At 39.2% G+C, this 15,722-nt stretch overlaps 1 protein-coding gene across 8 annotated transcripts in view; it reads right to left on the bottom strand.

The window, feature by feature from the left end:
* EIF4ENIF1 (eukaryotic translation initiation factor 4E nuclear import factor 1) overlaps positions 1-15,722 on the bottom strand; it is a 44,557-nt gene that overhangs the window by 13,248 nt on the left and 15,587 nt on the right. For 7 of the 8 annotated variants that reach the window (XM_053206027.1, XM_027050730.2, XM_053206028.1 and 4 more), the window contains exons 4-9: positions 14,064-14,191; positions 11,051-11,337; positions 10,558-10,759; positions 5,687-5,862; positions 594-729; positions 201-380 (exon numbers count right to left, since the gene is read on the bottom strand). In XM_053206027.1, the coding sequence (XP_053062002.1) occupies positions 201-380; positions 594-729; positions 5,687-5,862; positions 10,558-10,759; positions 11,051-11,337; positions 14,064-14,191 (1,109 nt within the window). The remainder of the gene's footprint in view (positions 1-200; positions 381-593; positions 730-5,686; positions 5,863-10,557; positions 10,760-11,050; positions 11,338-14,063; positions 14,192-15,722) is intronic. The other variant, XM_053206032.1, reaches the window with a different exon arrangement.

Here is a 15,722-nt window from a genome sequence, read left to right as displayed (position 1 = left end):
AGGTAATAAGGAAGACTTGGATGGAAAGTCTACTGACTACCAGATTCTCAAAGAGGTGGTACTGTTTGATAAAAAGTTTTTTGAAAAACATTAAATAGAACCCACTATCTGACTTTTGATGAAACAGCAGTATGTTAGAACCAACTGCCTGATATCCACACTTTTTCAAATGCCTAAAGCAGACTCTAATAAACACTTACAGCTCTCCTTAAGCTTTTCTTTATTTGCAGAAAGACTGGAAAGAAGAGGTTTTAAATCCACTTTGGCTTTCTGTAGCATTTCTAAAATATCCACTTTATTTTCAGCATGGTCTTCCAGTGGGATAGGAGCAAAATAATTCCCCGAGTTCTGTCCAGGAGAGAGGATGGCTTGTTCCAGACCTAATATTGCAAGTAAATACATTTATAATCAATTAGTCCCAATAAAACACAGAAACAGATCTTCAACAGTATTAAGAAGGCATAAACTGAAGGGGTTTTTAAGTATCCAGAGAGCCTTTAACCCTAATGGACCCTAACTAATGAAGACAGAATGAATCATTATCAGAGAAAGCTCCAATCTACATTCAAGGTCAGAATCTGAAGCCATTTTACCTGCTAGTCTCTCCAGTTCTTCATGTGGTGTTGACCCGAGACTGCTGGATCGGCTTCCTGATCGGCTCGGGTTAGAGAACCACCTACTGAACCGACTGGCAGAGACTGACCCTTCTCCCAAAACATCTTCTATCATCTAAAGGGAAAGACAAAAGGAGCTAAGATAACAGTTTCTAGGTGAAAGGGACAACAAGGTTCAAATTTTAAGAAAAGGTCACTTACTTTGAAGCTTCCTTTGATGCTGCTGACCTGAAGGTAAATACTCTCAGAAATTACGATTTTCAACATCTTTAATTTTTCTTCCCCTCCAAGGTCATTTGAGTAACCCAAAGGTAGGCGTTACTGATCATGTACTTTCTAAGCATATAACGAAAAATCTCTTGCCATATAATGTGTTTTGGATTTCTATCCTTTGCCTCATTAGAAACTCCATGAACTACTTAATGTTCTCAGAGGACATAGTTTCAAAATCAAAATTACCATAGTAAAGCATTCCATTGCCAAGCTGATGAGTGGTCTTCAACTAAATATTAAGTATAGAGAGATGATGACAGCCCTTACTTCAAACTTCAACTTTCTCAAGGCTGTAATGAACATCAGAAAATTCAATGGTGACAATTTCGGGAGCCAAAAGCTAAAAAGTAGAGCTCACAGAGATCATAATTGCAGTCAAAGTTTAGAATGTGTCAGGATGTGAAAGATTAACTTTTAACTGTCCTCTAATATTGGTTTATTTTTTTAAACGTTTATTTATTTTTGAGAGACAGCACACGAGCAGGGGAGAGGCAGAGAGAGAGGGAGACACAGAATCCCAAGCAGGCTCCAAGCTCTGAGCTATCAGCGCAGAGCCCGACGTGGGGCTCAAACTCCCAAACTGTGATATCATGACCTGAGCTGAAGTCGGAAGGTTAACTGACTGAGCCACCCAGGTCCCCTTGTCGGCATGAATTTAATAGGGAGTTTGCAGGTGTTTGTTTTCTTTTGACCCCAATCTCAACAGTTTTCAGTTTAGTAAGAACAATTAAATGATGCATTATAATCAGAAATAATTTCTCAACACTATTTCATAATAATTTCCATGATCAATCCTTCTTAAAAACTAGATTGAAGCATTAAAAAAATGCATATTTTAATTCTACGCTATCATAAATCCAGTTAAATATCCAAATTGATCTTTATGCAGTGTTCTTATCAATATTTAGAAAAGACAAGGTAAAGCAAATGTCAATCCAAAAAATGAGGCACATCCTTGAAAGTAAGGCATAAACTTTCATTTCTATACCAATGATAAAGAGAAAACAGGTTTTCCCCAAAACTGGTACACGGATGGCAAAGTTAGTGACTCTGTTTCATCTAATGCCTGGAACTCCCAATTTCCAAAGTGCAGCAACAGCAGGTTAGATTCTTTTATTCTCACCTGGGAGAATTTCCTCATAATGTACCCAAACTAAGCCACAGAGTACTTCTCTTGAACACAAGAATGAAGGGTTTTAACTCATGACATTTATTATTTGTGGCACTTCTATTTTCTGATTCAATTTCAATCACACTTCACTTATAAGACTCACACACCTTCAATATTAATGCTGTCAAGTGTAAATTTTTTGCAATAGTTAAAATATAAGAGAAACATTATTAAATATCAATTCACTGAAAAATTGAAAATTTTATCTAAAGTATAACCATGTCAGTGACAAACAGGATTTTAAAACTAAAAGCTATAGCCATTAAAAATGTTATAATGTTGAAGAGTTTGACATTTTATAACTAGCAAAAATCTCTTTGCATTTTAATCCTTTTATTTCCTCTGACCATAGTGTATAGGAAAAAGGTCAGAAGATACACAGGAAGAACATGAAAAAGGACATGAATATAAAGTAATTGGACATTTTCTAAAGATATGACAGTAAGTGTTGAGAAAGTCATTTCCTTCCATAGTTCGATGAATGACCAACTTTGTTTCTGTTAGAGTGGTTTTATTATAGCTAAAACATAAAAAGTAGAAACAAAGTTACTCATTCAATTAACTTTTATTTATTAAGTAGGCTCCATGCTCAAGGTGGGGCTTGAACTCACGACCCTGAGATGAGAGTCATGTGCTCTACGGACCGAGCCAGCCAGGCACCCCTGACACTAAGTTACTCTTACACACATTTATTGGAAATTCCACTTTCAGGAAAGTAAAGCATTTTAAACCCCAAAGGAATCCTGAGAGGATTCATCTAGGCAGTCATTATTACCACACAGCAAGCAAGGATGATCTAGCAGTAGTTAGATTTCCTGCACCTTGGTACAGGAAATGGAGAGCTGGACCCACTGCTCTGACTTCTTGGTTAAGACATCCTCTGTGAACATTCTTGTCAGCTATCAGCTGTTCAAGAAGAGGAGCCTATAAATGTAATCTGGTAGATTTCATCTGCTCTTTCTAGATTTTTAATAACCTTTCAAAGTAACTTATGACTGTTAGTCTGGTCCTTCAAACAAAAGTCATTTGATAAGTCTTATCTTAGGATTCGTATTATTCTGATCAGATACTGTAAAATATTTTCTTTGACAATGACTAGCTTTTACTAGTCATTGTCAATGACTAGTAAATGATTAACATTTTTCTTTTAGTACCTTCCACTTTTATGGAAATTTCTATATTTTTGTATTTGTTTCACTCTAGTTTGACTTTGGGGATTTGCAATTAATGTACCTAAGGCTATACCTTTTCTTCTGAGCATACTTCTGATCACACCACCAAGGGTTTTGTGTGTCATGGTCCTTGTTCATCACTCTAAATCATTTACGATTTCCACTTTGATTTCCTTTTTCTTCATTCAACATACATAAGCACCTGTTACATGTCAGGCCCTATAGTAATAGTTGCATCATATCTAAAACAAACTTATTTTTAATTATTTAACTGAAATTACTTGCACATGTGATCCAAATTTTCAGTTTGCATAGATTTTTATGACTTTCAACTTCTAATGTGATGTAATCCCAGTAAATATAGCCTACAAATACAGGTATAATTCTATTTTTATCTATTAATACCTAACACTGGTAGAGCTTACTAAGTGCCATGCACTACTTCAAGCACTTTATATAACACTTGTCAACTGATGCTCAAATCCTATATAGTTCTTATTTTTCCGAATTGGTCATTTAATGAGCAAATATTAGAGTTATACAGCATAATCAGTATTTTTAACTGATCCCAGTTTTGCTTTTAAGTGAACCTATAGAATATACACCTTAATGAGCAGGACTTTCATGAAAAACATGGAGACCTCTTAGCCTAGTAGCAACTACTGCTCAGCTTTAGCCAAATTTTGGTTGAGGGTGAGGGCCAAATATAGTGTGAAGTTCCTATTCCTCCTTTTATACTTTAGAGGCAGTATAGTTATGGTGAACTGAAAACAAAGACTCTTAACTGAAACTGCATGAATCAAAATTCAGTTTCTACCACTTACTACATGTGTGACTTTGGGCAACTTATTTAAACCTGTGCCTGTTTCCTCGTCTGTAAAATGGAAACTGTAGTAATTAATTTATAAGGGTTTTGTGAGGATTAAATGACTTATTGTATGTAAAGCCTATAACAATCAGCACTCTATGCGTGTTACCTATTATCAGGTTTAGTTTTGGATTCTTCTTCTACGTAGGCACACGCGTTAAGCTTCACAGGTGCTCACATTTGGAGCCATAATACGCCTATAAATTTTTACCTTTTGCTGTGAAAACTTTTTATAGTAAGATTTCCACCTAAGAGAGTGAAGGGGGGCGGGGGATGGGGAAGCCACTAACATCCCCTCAAAAGCTAAGAATTCTACACCAAAAAAATTAAGCTCACATCTGAATGCAACATTTCTGCTCACAGTGAGCCAAAGGACTACTACTGACTGGCTGACTGTAAGTGAGAACCAAACACACAGTTACCTGAAGAGTGCTCTAGACAAGTGTGTTCTTGGACCACATGGAGGTAAGTTGAGAGAATGAAAGTAAATGCTTAGAAACTGCAGCAATTTGGCACTGCTGTGACTTTTGTACTTTATACTCAAGTATTGGTTCTCAATGGACTGAAAATAGAACCTGGCCCCTCACCACAGAGAATTTAAGAGGTACTGTCCTAGAACTCACCTGCAGCCCCATACCTATTAGTGCTAGGCAGTGTCTGCTCACCTGTTCCAGGTGGCCATCTTTTGAGGACTGGGACCACAAATGACAAAGGAGACAAGCCAATATTGCCTGTTCTGTCACACCCAGTTCTCTCTGCTCACGGGATAATCAAATAAGGAGCCATCATAGTTAGTTAGGAAGTACAGTCATTTAAATTCCATGAATCACCAATTTTAAAGGACAGGTCAAATGTATTTGCTATTGTAAATGGGACCTCTAGAACATACAGATGCTTTTGGGCAAATGTTTTTAAAATTCTGTTTCATCATGGTTCTCTGCACTCTTTCAACAACCACAGAACAACTTCATTTCTGTGTGCACAGGTCAGAGTGCTATCTTTTCTCCAATTTGTTGAGGCTATAGTAATCCCTAAATGACCAAAGGGGCGAGGAGCAAAGGCAGCAGCAAGTGAGGATTTGGGATGCTTACTGATTCTACTTTGAAAGTTGAGAAAAACTGGACCTCAGTAGTTTAACAGCAACACTGAAAGTATTCCAAGTTGCTTTTCATTGAAGATTTTCAAAACCATCACACCACAAAGTTACCACCTAACAAGTCAACCTTACCCAAGGAATGTACATCAGCATGATACTAATCACCAATTATAAAAATCCACCTCTGCAGCAAGTCTAACAAACACTTAACTACCTAAAAATAAAAGCAATGTTCTTAACATCTAAAGATTTCTTCCTTCAATGCTACCAGACTAGAAAAAGAGGTAAGTGGTACAGAATTCTCAACTTGGTCATTTCCACTCAGACTCCCAAAACAAAGCCACAAAAACTCAAATAATATTTAAGAATAAAAGCCAAAATCCCCAAAACATCTACCAAAACAATACTTTAAAAAGAGGTATCTGAGATACTTAGGTCAAATTTAACCATACAGTTGCTCCATCTCATTTATAAGCGTGCTGCTACACTCACCGAAGCCAAGCATGGCACCTTATCAAGGTTAAAGAACTCATTAAAGTCAAATTCTCCTGGGGACTGCTCAGGCAAGACGGCGTCCCTTGGCACTTCCTGATCAGCAGCAGGCTCCTGTGCCAGGATGACCTCCACCTCATCCTCTTCGGCCACTCCTCCATTGCACTCGACTATGCCTGAAAGCAAAACCAGGACAAAAACAGACTGATCAAGTGAACTGCTCTAGACTTATTCTGTGGCCTCAGCCATCATCACACGTGCAAAAGAGCCATAGCTAACTTTAAAGACAGACCTTAGGTACCGATATAGCATTTACAACAGTAAAACCATTCGCTTCCTATGGGAGCTAGGAAAAAAGCCCTAGTAACAGGCCAGCACACCAACACAATGCAGGAAAGATTATGGTCCCTCCACCACCCATTCTTCAAGTTTTCCGTAATGCAGCAGGTTCTATTTCTAATGGGATTTTTTTTTTTTTTTTAAAGATAGTTTTTTGCAAGTCTCTTGCTGCTTAAAAATGGAACCAAATTAATTTGGCTCTGCCTTCACCCACGTAATCTATACCACTGCTTTAAGTCAGGGTTCAACAATCTAAGGTATTTATGTGAAATCTGGCATGAGGGCAATTTTCACTTGCCTACAGGTTGGTTGTAGCTTATCCTTCAAGGCAAACCTCAAATGGTACCTCTTCTGGGAAGGCTGACCTGCCTACCTATATTTACCCTGCCCAGAAAAATTAATCACTGCCTTCTCTATAATCCTTGTGTTGTCTCTCAAAGTGTCTACTGATACCGACCTTCCTGAAGGCAGGTAATCTGCTCTAATCAGTTTCGTCTTACTCTCAAGTGCCTGGTATATCTAAAACTTAGTATTGTTCGGTTGTTGTTATTAGGATAAGAAGGTAAGGGTCTAAATGAAGCTACCAAATGTTAAAATTTGAGGAATCTAGTATCTTCGTTTTAGCTGGGATATGGGTAAAAGGCAAAACACTTAGGATAAAAAATTTTTCCTCTTTTAAAGAAGTGCCCTGAGATATACTAGACATTCAACTTTTTAAAAAATGTTTATTTACTTATTTTGAGAAAGAGAGCATGAGTGGAGTAGGGGCAGAGAGAGGGGGAGAGAGAGAGAATCCCAAGCAGGCTCCATGCTGCCAGTGCAGAGCCCAATGTGGGGCTCAATCTCACCAACTGTGAGATCATGACCTGAGCCAAAATGAGTCAGATGCTTAACCAACTGAGCCACCCAGGTGCCCCTAGACATTCAAGTTGTTTTTTTTTTTTAACATTTATTTTTGAGACACAGAGACAGAGCACGAGCAGGGGAGGGGCAGAGAGAGAGGGAGACACAGAATGTGAAGCAGGCTCCAAGCTCTCAGCTGTCTGCACAGAGCCCGAAGTGGGGCTCAGACTCACGAACCATGAGATCATGACCTGAGCCAAAGTCAGACGCTTAACCGACTGAGCCACCCAGGCGCCCCATCAAACTTTTTAGTTTGAAGGACAGAACTCCCAAAGCCCCATGCTGCAATAGTACCAATGTAAGAACTGCCTGTACTTTCAAGATCTACAGCAGACACGAAGTCTTCCCATTAAAAAAAAAAAAAAAAAAGCGCCAAATCTTGGACCCATCCCTTCTCAAAAGTCCCTAATAGTTACCTCAGTCTTGTTATTAATCAGACCAAGAGACGCTAAATGCCATCAGCTGCTTTCATTCCAGTAATGCTTCAAACACTGCACAGCAAAGCAGGGAATTCAATACCTAAAGGGTTAAGTGGCTTGCTTACCCAAGGTCTCAATACTAGCCAAGTGGCAGAAGCTTTAACCCTAAGATGGCCACCGATACTCTTCCACACCAAGCTCTGAGTATTACAGCAGCACTGCTCCTCCACAGGGGTGGCTGCCATCTAACTACCGTGAGCCTTCTGACAACCAGTAAAACAGACAAGGTTTGTGAGCCATCGATAAAGCAATCAGCAGTCTCTCCAGTGGGTTAGAACATACTTACTGAAAAGAGAAGCAAATACTATCCCTTAGAAACTGACATTTAAACTAAAATGACTATTTGGTGGAGGTATCCTCACTTTACAAAGAAATTGGGCCCTAGAAGAATTAACAATAGCCTAATCAATGCCCAGTTTGTGTCCTTTTCCATTAGAGCAGTGCTTCTGCCTGATCCATTTTACTAAGCAGAACCTGCCAGCCCACCTCAGGATCGACAAGTGATAATACATTTTGCTGTAGTTTTGGGTCCCAACTTAAGGATGAAAGCCAGAAACAAGAGTCTGTACTTGGTTCATACATTTACAAAAGAAATTTTAATATTTCTCCTATGCCTTTTATTTTGTGTTGAGATGAGAAGATCTCTTAACAGATAAATAGCTTTTGCAGATAACAAGAATGTTCCACAGCAATTTTATGCCAGTGTCAAGGTTTCTGGAAAGCAGACAGGGTCTGTCAACTGAGAGTGGGTATGAGTGGGTAGGGATATGCACTAGTAGACAAACACAACTGGCCATTTATCATGGTAGACTCAAAAGGCAGAGGCCCAGAAAAGATAACTAGGGACAAGTTTTACCACATTCAGAAGGACCACATACTTTCATTAGAGAGAAAAACTGAAATTTTCTTTTCTATCAATGGGGGGATTTAGCTATTTCTGACTTCTACATAATTTATTTTCTGGTTACAGGTGTAATGCACATTTAAATTGTTTCATTAATATTACCATATATGCATCACCTAACTGTCTAAAGTGAATACTCAATACACATCAATTTTAAAATCATACAGGCAGTGAATATGTTTGTCCTATTAACTGCTACACTGCCAGCACTAGTATGTGCCTGCAGAGAACTGCTACATAAAAAATTCAGGGGAGGGGGGCCTGGGTGGCTCAGTCAGTTAAGTGTCTGACTCTTGATTTCAGCTCAGGTCATGAACTCACAGTTGTTGAGCTGGGCTCCACACTCAGCATGGAGCCTGCTTGGGGTTCTCTCTCCCCCTCTCTCTTTGCCCTCTCTGCTTGTGTGTGCATATGCACGTGCTCTCTCAAAATAAACATTAAACAAAAATTCAGGGTAAAGTTAGAATACAAATAAAAACTGGACTAAAAGGCACTCATCATCCCTCCCCTCATTTTTGTAGCCAAGATGAAATTACGGGGTACCTGTTTATCCTAAATACAGTGGTTACGACAGCCTAGGGACCACTGGCAATTAACTACTGGGATGAGTGAGCTAGGACTCCCGGATTCCACATGGGGCTCTGCCATGAAATCCATGTGACAGGGTCTTGGGTTGTCCCCTCTTCCAGGCCTGTCTCTCTCTGTATCTATAAAGTAAGGAGGTGATACTCTCACTCCTTTTGGTTCATCCACTTGTTGATACAAGAATGGTTGAAATTCACATTGCAGTCGAGTTATGAAAACGTGCTTCTTTTCACCAGAAGCCTTATCTTTATCATTATGTGAAAAGACCACACTGGGCTGGTGCTCGTTAGCCTGAGAATGACACAAAGCCATGTCTCAAAGGTTATTTAAGAGCAAAGCTTTACAAGTTACCCACTGATGTCATGCATCACTCTAGGGAACAACATGTAACAGCATAAAGATAATGGTAATGTCTACTGTATTTTAAAGATATTACAAAAAAAAAAAAAAAAGACAAGTGATTTCTCCCTTTCCTTTCTCTTAAATTCCACTAGCTCATTTTCTACGCAAATATATCTTAGCCTTATAATTTTAAGGTGGCACTACACATTTATGTATCAAAATAGCTTTTTTTGTTTTTTTGTTTTTTTTTTTTAAGTAATCTCTATACCCAATGTGGGGCCTAAACTCATAACCCTGAGATCATGAGTGGCACACTTTACCAACTAAGCCAGCCAGGCACTTCTAAAATAGCTCTCCACTTTTGTTGCCTAGTAGCTGCCAAAAGGTATTTTCCAACCAAACGTGAAGGCTGAAGAGAACTGGAATTTACTGAAGAAGTGCCCACAAGAGTCTGAGCTCTGATGTTCACATTCAATCTTTAATGCTAAGAGTAACCCTTAAAGTTATAGAGTAGGCACTGTCTTCACCTTACAAAGAAAACAAGTCCACCTATAAAGAGTTTTATCAAAGATTATCCTTTTTGTAAGCAACTGCCCCAATACTCAAATCCAGGCTAGCCGGCCTGGCCACCTCAAAGCCAGGCTACTGGAAAATGACTAATGGGACCCCCCAACTCTGCACCAGGCACCTCTCACACTGTTAACTCTGGCTTTTCAGTTTAGTATGGGAGCTACCTGACCTTATCTCATAGTTGACTGAGTCTGGGAGAAGCCAAGTCAGAAACAATTGATGTAGGAAGTCTAACAGTATGGTGAAGAAGGTGGGCTCTGAAGTACAAAAGAAGTTGCTCAATTCCCAATTTCACTACTTACTTCGTTAGTGTCCACAGACAAGTCACTCAAGCCTTCTGTGCCTCCATTTGCTCATCCACAAGATGGGGAAAGAAGTACCTACCTCATAGGGTTGTTAGAAGTAGGATTACACAGACAAAACACTTATCACTGGGTCTAGTGCTCAATGAATCAAACTCCTCCACTATTTTTACCACATTTCTTATCTCTGGGGAACCCTTTTATGTACACAGTACTCTTACAGGGGAATGTGAGACTTTTCTGTTTAGCACCACAGGCAGAACAAATTGAGGATATAGTATCCACACCTAATAAATTCAAACTTAGCAGCTTCAAAATCAGGCTGCAATGTTAGAAACTTGCTACTTCCTTCCAATGGGTACAGTTGTTCCTAAGTGCACATTCAGGCCAATTACAAGCACATCTCATTTTAGAACAGTGAGCTCCCCTCTCAAAGTTTTTGCTGACCTTCCTTCACAGAGGCTGTCCGTCGCCTTGTTCTTTTTCTCCCCTTGTGATCTTCTTCCAGTATCTTATCATCAAAGCCAGTCAGTTCAATGGTTTCAGACTGACTTGTGGGTCCAGCTGAGAACCATTCTGGTTCTTCTTCTGTGTAGGAATCATTTCTTCTTCGCTCACCAAAGACACGCTTACTATCCCCAAACTCCCTCTGGAAAAGTACACAATCAAGATAAAAAAATAAGGTTCTAGTTATGGCATTTCTACCTCAGTCAAGGTCTTGATGAATTAGGTAATGCTCAATAATGTAATGAAGATACTATGCTGCAGACTTGAAGCACCCCCACCCCCACCCCACCCCACCTCCAGCACTCTTTCTGCTCCTCTCTATCTGGCTTAAGAATGGGCTCTGTTCATCCAGCATCTCAAAATAACCTGGTATAAACAAACTGCATATCAAGTCCCTAAGCACATGAGGGGCCAGAGGATCTAGAAGACAAACCCTAAATCGCTTGTCCTTATAGTCCCTCTCTCGATCTCGGTCTCTCAAGTCCCGCAGGTCCTTATCACTGAGTCGGTGATCCTTCTCAAAGGTCCGAGCAGAGATTATTCTTCCGCTGCCAATCCTTCGTCCGCCAAGCAGGCGAAGCCCATCACTGTCTTTTTCCAATGGACTTCCTGAGTGCCGGGAACTAACAGCGGCTGTCACATGGCAGCCCCCTCCAAAGCTTCGTCTCTGTGGGCTGAGAACAACATCTAAGTCATCTTCTTTCACACGCTCTCGTGGATCTGGAAAGGTGGCAGAAAGGGAAAGTTAAGCAAACCAGTAGGGTATTTTTATTTTCTCACTGGTATGTCCATGACTAGTGGTGGTGAGAGTACTGGAAAAGAATTACCACTGAAATAGTTACAGAGTAATATGTATATTACATATTTAAATAAGACTGAGTCTTTTGCTTTTTCTCTTTGGAGCAATAAATGTACTTCATAATGATTTTCCAGGATTACTCCCCACAATCCCTAAGACCTTATATATTAGAAAATATCTTGTCAATTAAAAAACTATATTAGGTGTCAGTATTTGAAAGAATAACTGAAAAGTTGAAGTGTTTCAAAAACAGGTTAAAGTGTTTCTTCAACAAATGGTATTTAATAGGTGTATACCCATATGAAGAACTTGAACTGATACCTGGTACCACATACAAAACACAAAATAGATCGTAGATCTAAACTATCTAATGATAGAAAACTTCCAGAAGAAAATATAAGAGGAAATCTTTGTGACATTGGGTTAAGCAGAGTTTTCTCAGGCACAACACCAAGAGCACAACCCACTAAAAAGAAGAAAAAGCAGGGCGCCTGGGTGGCTCAGTCAGTTGGGCATCTGACTTCGGCTCAGGTCAAAATCTCACGGCTCGTGACTTTGAGCCCCACGTTGGGCTCTGTGCTAACAGCTTGGAGCCTGGAGCCTGCTTCGGATTCTGTGTCTCTCTTTCTCTGTCCTTCCCACTTGTGCTTGGTCTCTCTCTCAAACATTTAAAAAAAAAAAAAAAGATAAACTGGGGTTGATCAAAGTTTAAAACTTCTGCTCTTTGCAAGATACTATTCTGAGAATGCAAAAACAAGCCACAGACTGGGAGAAAATATTTAGAAGTGTACATGTGATAAATGACAGACCTATATCCAGTACGTATAAAAACTCTTCAAATTTAAAACACAATCGGATTTAAAAATGGATAAATGCTTTGACCAAACATTAAAGAGGGTATCTGGATGGCAAATAAACATATGAAAAGATACTCAACATCATTAGTCATTAGGGAAATGCAAATTCAACCATAACGTGATACCACTACACATCTATTAGATTGGCTAAAGTCGCAAAGACTCATCATTCTAAGTGGTGACAAGAATGTGGAACAAACAGAACTCTCATACACTGCTGCCAGAAACGTAAGGTGGTATAGCCATGTTGGAAAACAGCTTGGCAGTTTCTCAAAACGTTAAACATACATTAACTATAGGACCCAGTCATTTTACTCTTAGGTATTTACCCAAGAAAAAAGTGTATGCCTATATAGAGAATTGTATATAAATGTACATAGTTTTGGTTAATTGTCAAAAACTGGAAACAACTCAAATGTTCACCAACAGATATATGGATAAACTGTGAATTCATACAATGGAATACAACTAGTCAATAAAAAGGAACTATACACCCAACATCACGACTGAATCTTAAAATAACTATTCTGAGTGAAAGAAGCTACCCAAAGAGTGTATACCGTAGAATTCTATTTATAATGAATTCTAGGAAATGTAAACTAATCTGTAGTGATAGAAAGCAAATCAGTGCTTGGCTGGAGGGGTGGGAAGTAGGAGTTGGGACTCACAGAGATACTAGAGAACTTTTGGGCATGACAGAAATGCTTATTCCTTTGATTGTGGTAATTAATGGTTTCACAGGTGTATACACTGTCAAAACATCAAATTGTACACTTTATGTGCAGTCTATTGTAGGTCATTTATATCTCAATAAAGGTGTAAGAAAATCAAACATGTCACCACACTAAAATTCTTCCTAGAAAAACCAGAAAACTATAGTCCAAGTGAGGAAAAGCTCCTTTAATCTTCTCACCAGAAATAATACCTAAAATGGTATGTACTTCTCCAGAATGTCCGTGTAGTGTCTCCATGTTTTCCAAAAACCAGACACAGTATGGACAAGCTTCCAATTTACAGTTTAATACTCCTACATATGGATGTACCAAAGTTTACACAAACCGTTTCTACCACTGGCCATTTAAGTTGTCTAGGAGTTTTCATCACTTAATAAAATCTCCATGCACATCTTTGATGATTCTCCTAAAATTCTGTTTGAGGGACATTACTGCACTAAGCATACTGTACAATTGTGCAGAAGGATCAAATATCTCAAGGTAGAGTCACCCCTATCTTCTTTGCCAGTTCCAAATTTGTTTTATGATGGTATTTCCACTTATCACAAAAGAAGCTCCCTCTGCAACAAGTTCCTTGACTAGTTTCTATACTGCCAGCCTCCATTTCACTCTTCAGTATCTTTTCTGGTTTAAATCGGTAAAGGTACGGAAAATCTAACTTTAGTCCAGTCTCAAACCATATCCAAACCCTGTATTAAAATTGTAATCTACTATTAAGAACTGCCAGACTGTTTAATACCTGAGGACTAGGTCTCATATATAAGACTAAGCAGAACCAGATTTCCAGCACAGCATTATGCTCACTACCCTTACTCAGTTACCCTATCGATGAAAAACATCAGTACTTTTAATTCCAAAAGCACATAGTCTAATACGGTCTACTTGTCACTGCTATATAGGAAGGCCAAGATTTTTCTCTGTTAATCAGGAAAAACCCAACTGATAAATCAGTTTCCTGATCATGACATTTTCCCTGAATAAAACTCTCCACTAAGAATGAAACTAGCAGCAAAGAACACTGTCTCCAAAATTGCTGCCCCACTTCTACATGCTCACCTACTATCCTGCGCACAAGGGAAGGCCGGTCTGAATCCAACTCTTTCTTCAGACTTTCCACTGGTGAGTTCCTCCCTGAAGCTGGATAGAGAGAGGCATGCCACTTTTCAGGGTCCCAGACGCCATCACTATAATAAGTCAAAGGGTACCAACAGTTAGCACTTACACCCATAGATTACATGTGTGGTCTGATTTCTAAACTTCTTCAGGCAGTAAGTCATGGAAACCCCTTTCCAATTTAAAACTTCATGGATACCATTAGAATGGTTAGCTCTTTTAAGATGGAAACAAAAACAGCTACAGACAGTCCCTGTGGTTCACCTAAGGATGGTTCCATTTTTCAATGGTACACATTCAGTAGAAACTGTGCTTTGAATTTTGAAGTTTGATCTTTTCCCAGGCTAGCAACATGTGATCCAATAACCTCTTGTGATGCTGTGTACCAGCAGTAAGCCACAACTCCTAGTCAGCCAACGTGAATACAAGAGTAAACCACACCATTCTGTACCCAACCATTCTGCTTTTTACTTTCAGTATTTATATATATATATTTTTAATTTTTTTAAATGTTTTTATTTTTGAGAGAGACAGAGTGCAAGCAGGAGAGGGACAGAGAGAGGGAGACACAGAATCTGAAGCAGGCTCCAGGCTTTGAGCTGTCGGCGCAGAGCCTGATGAGGGGCTCGAACTCACAAGCTATGAGATGATGACCTGAGCTGAAGTCAGACATTTAACTGACTGAGCCATCCAGGAGCCCCTCAGTACAGTATTCAATAAATTATATGAGATATTTAACACTGCATTATAAAATAGGCTTTGTGTTTGATGACTGCCCAACTGTAGGCTAGTGTAAGTGTTCTGAGCACTTTTAAGGCAGACTAGAGTAAGCTATGATGTTTAGTAGGTGAGGTGTATTAAACGCATTTTCGACTAATAATATTTTCAACTTATGATGGGTTTATTTATTTAAAAAAAATCTTTTTTAATGTTTTTTTTATTTATTTTTGAGACAGAGAGAGACAGAGCATGAGCAGGGGAGGGGCACGGAGAGAGGGAGACACAGAATCTGAAGCAGGCTCCAGGCTCTGAGCTGTCAGCACAGAGCCTGACACGGGGCTTGAATTCATGGACTGTGAGATCATGACCTGAGCCGAAGTTGGATGCTTAACCAACTGAGCCACCCAGGCGCCCCTTATGAGGGTTTATCAGGACATATACCATTGTTAAGTTGAGGAAGATCTGTATTAACTAATATTTTGCTGTTTTTCATGCAACACCAATAGTCACTTGAAAACCAGTGATCTGTGTATAAATGAAACATCAGATCACAAACCTTGGGGTGCATATGGATTACAGTAACTATGCCTGTCCTATACAAAAAACATGCTCCATAATATGGATTAGTTTATTGAAGATTAACACAAGGGAAGAAAAAACCCAGTTTACTGCAGATTAGTGTAAGGGAGGGAGAAAAACCTCTCTCTAGTAGTGCCTAGAATGCTTGGTGTGTACTTTTCCAGAATTTCTACACATAATCTTAGTTTCTCCCCAAAGGTTTAAAAAAAAATTTTTTTTTTAACATTTATTCATTTTTGAAAAGCATAGAGACAGAGCGCGAATGGGGGAGGGGCAGAGAGAGAGGGAGAAACAGAAACAGAA

This window comes from Acinonyx jubatus, chromosome D3, assembly GCF_027475565.1.
Source record: "Acinonyx jubatus isolate Ajub_Pintada_27869175 chromosome D3, VMU_Ajub_asm_v1.0, whole genome shotgun sequence".
NCBI lineage: Eukaryota > Metazoa > Chordata > Mammalia > Carnivora > Felidae > Acinonyx > Acinonyx jubatus.
Note: the sequence above shows the minus strand (reverse complement) of the source record. Positions and strands in the feature narration are given on the sequence as shown.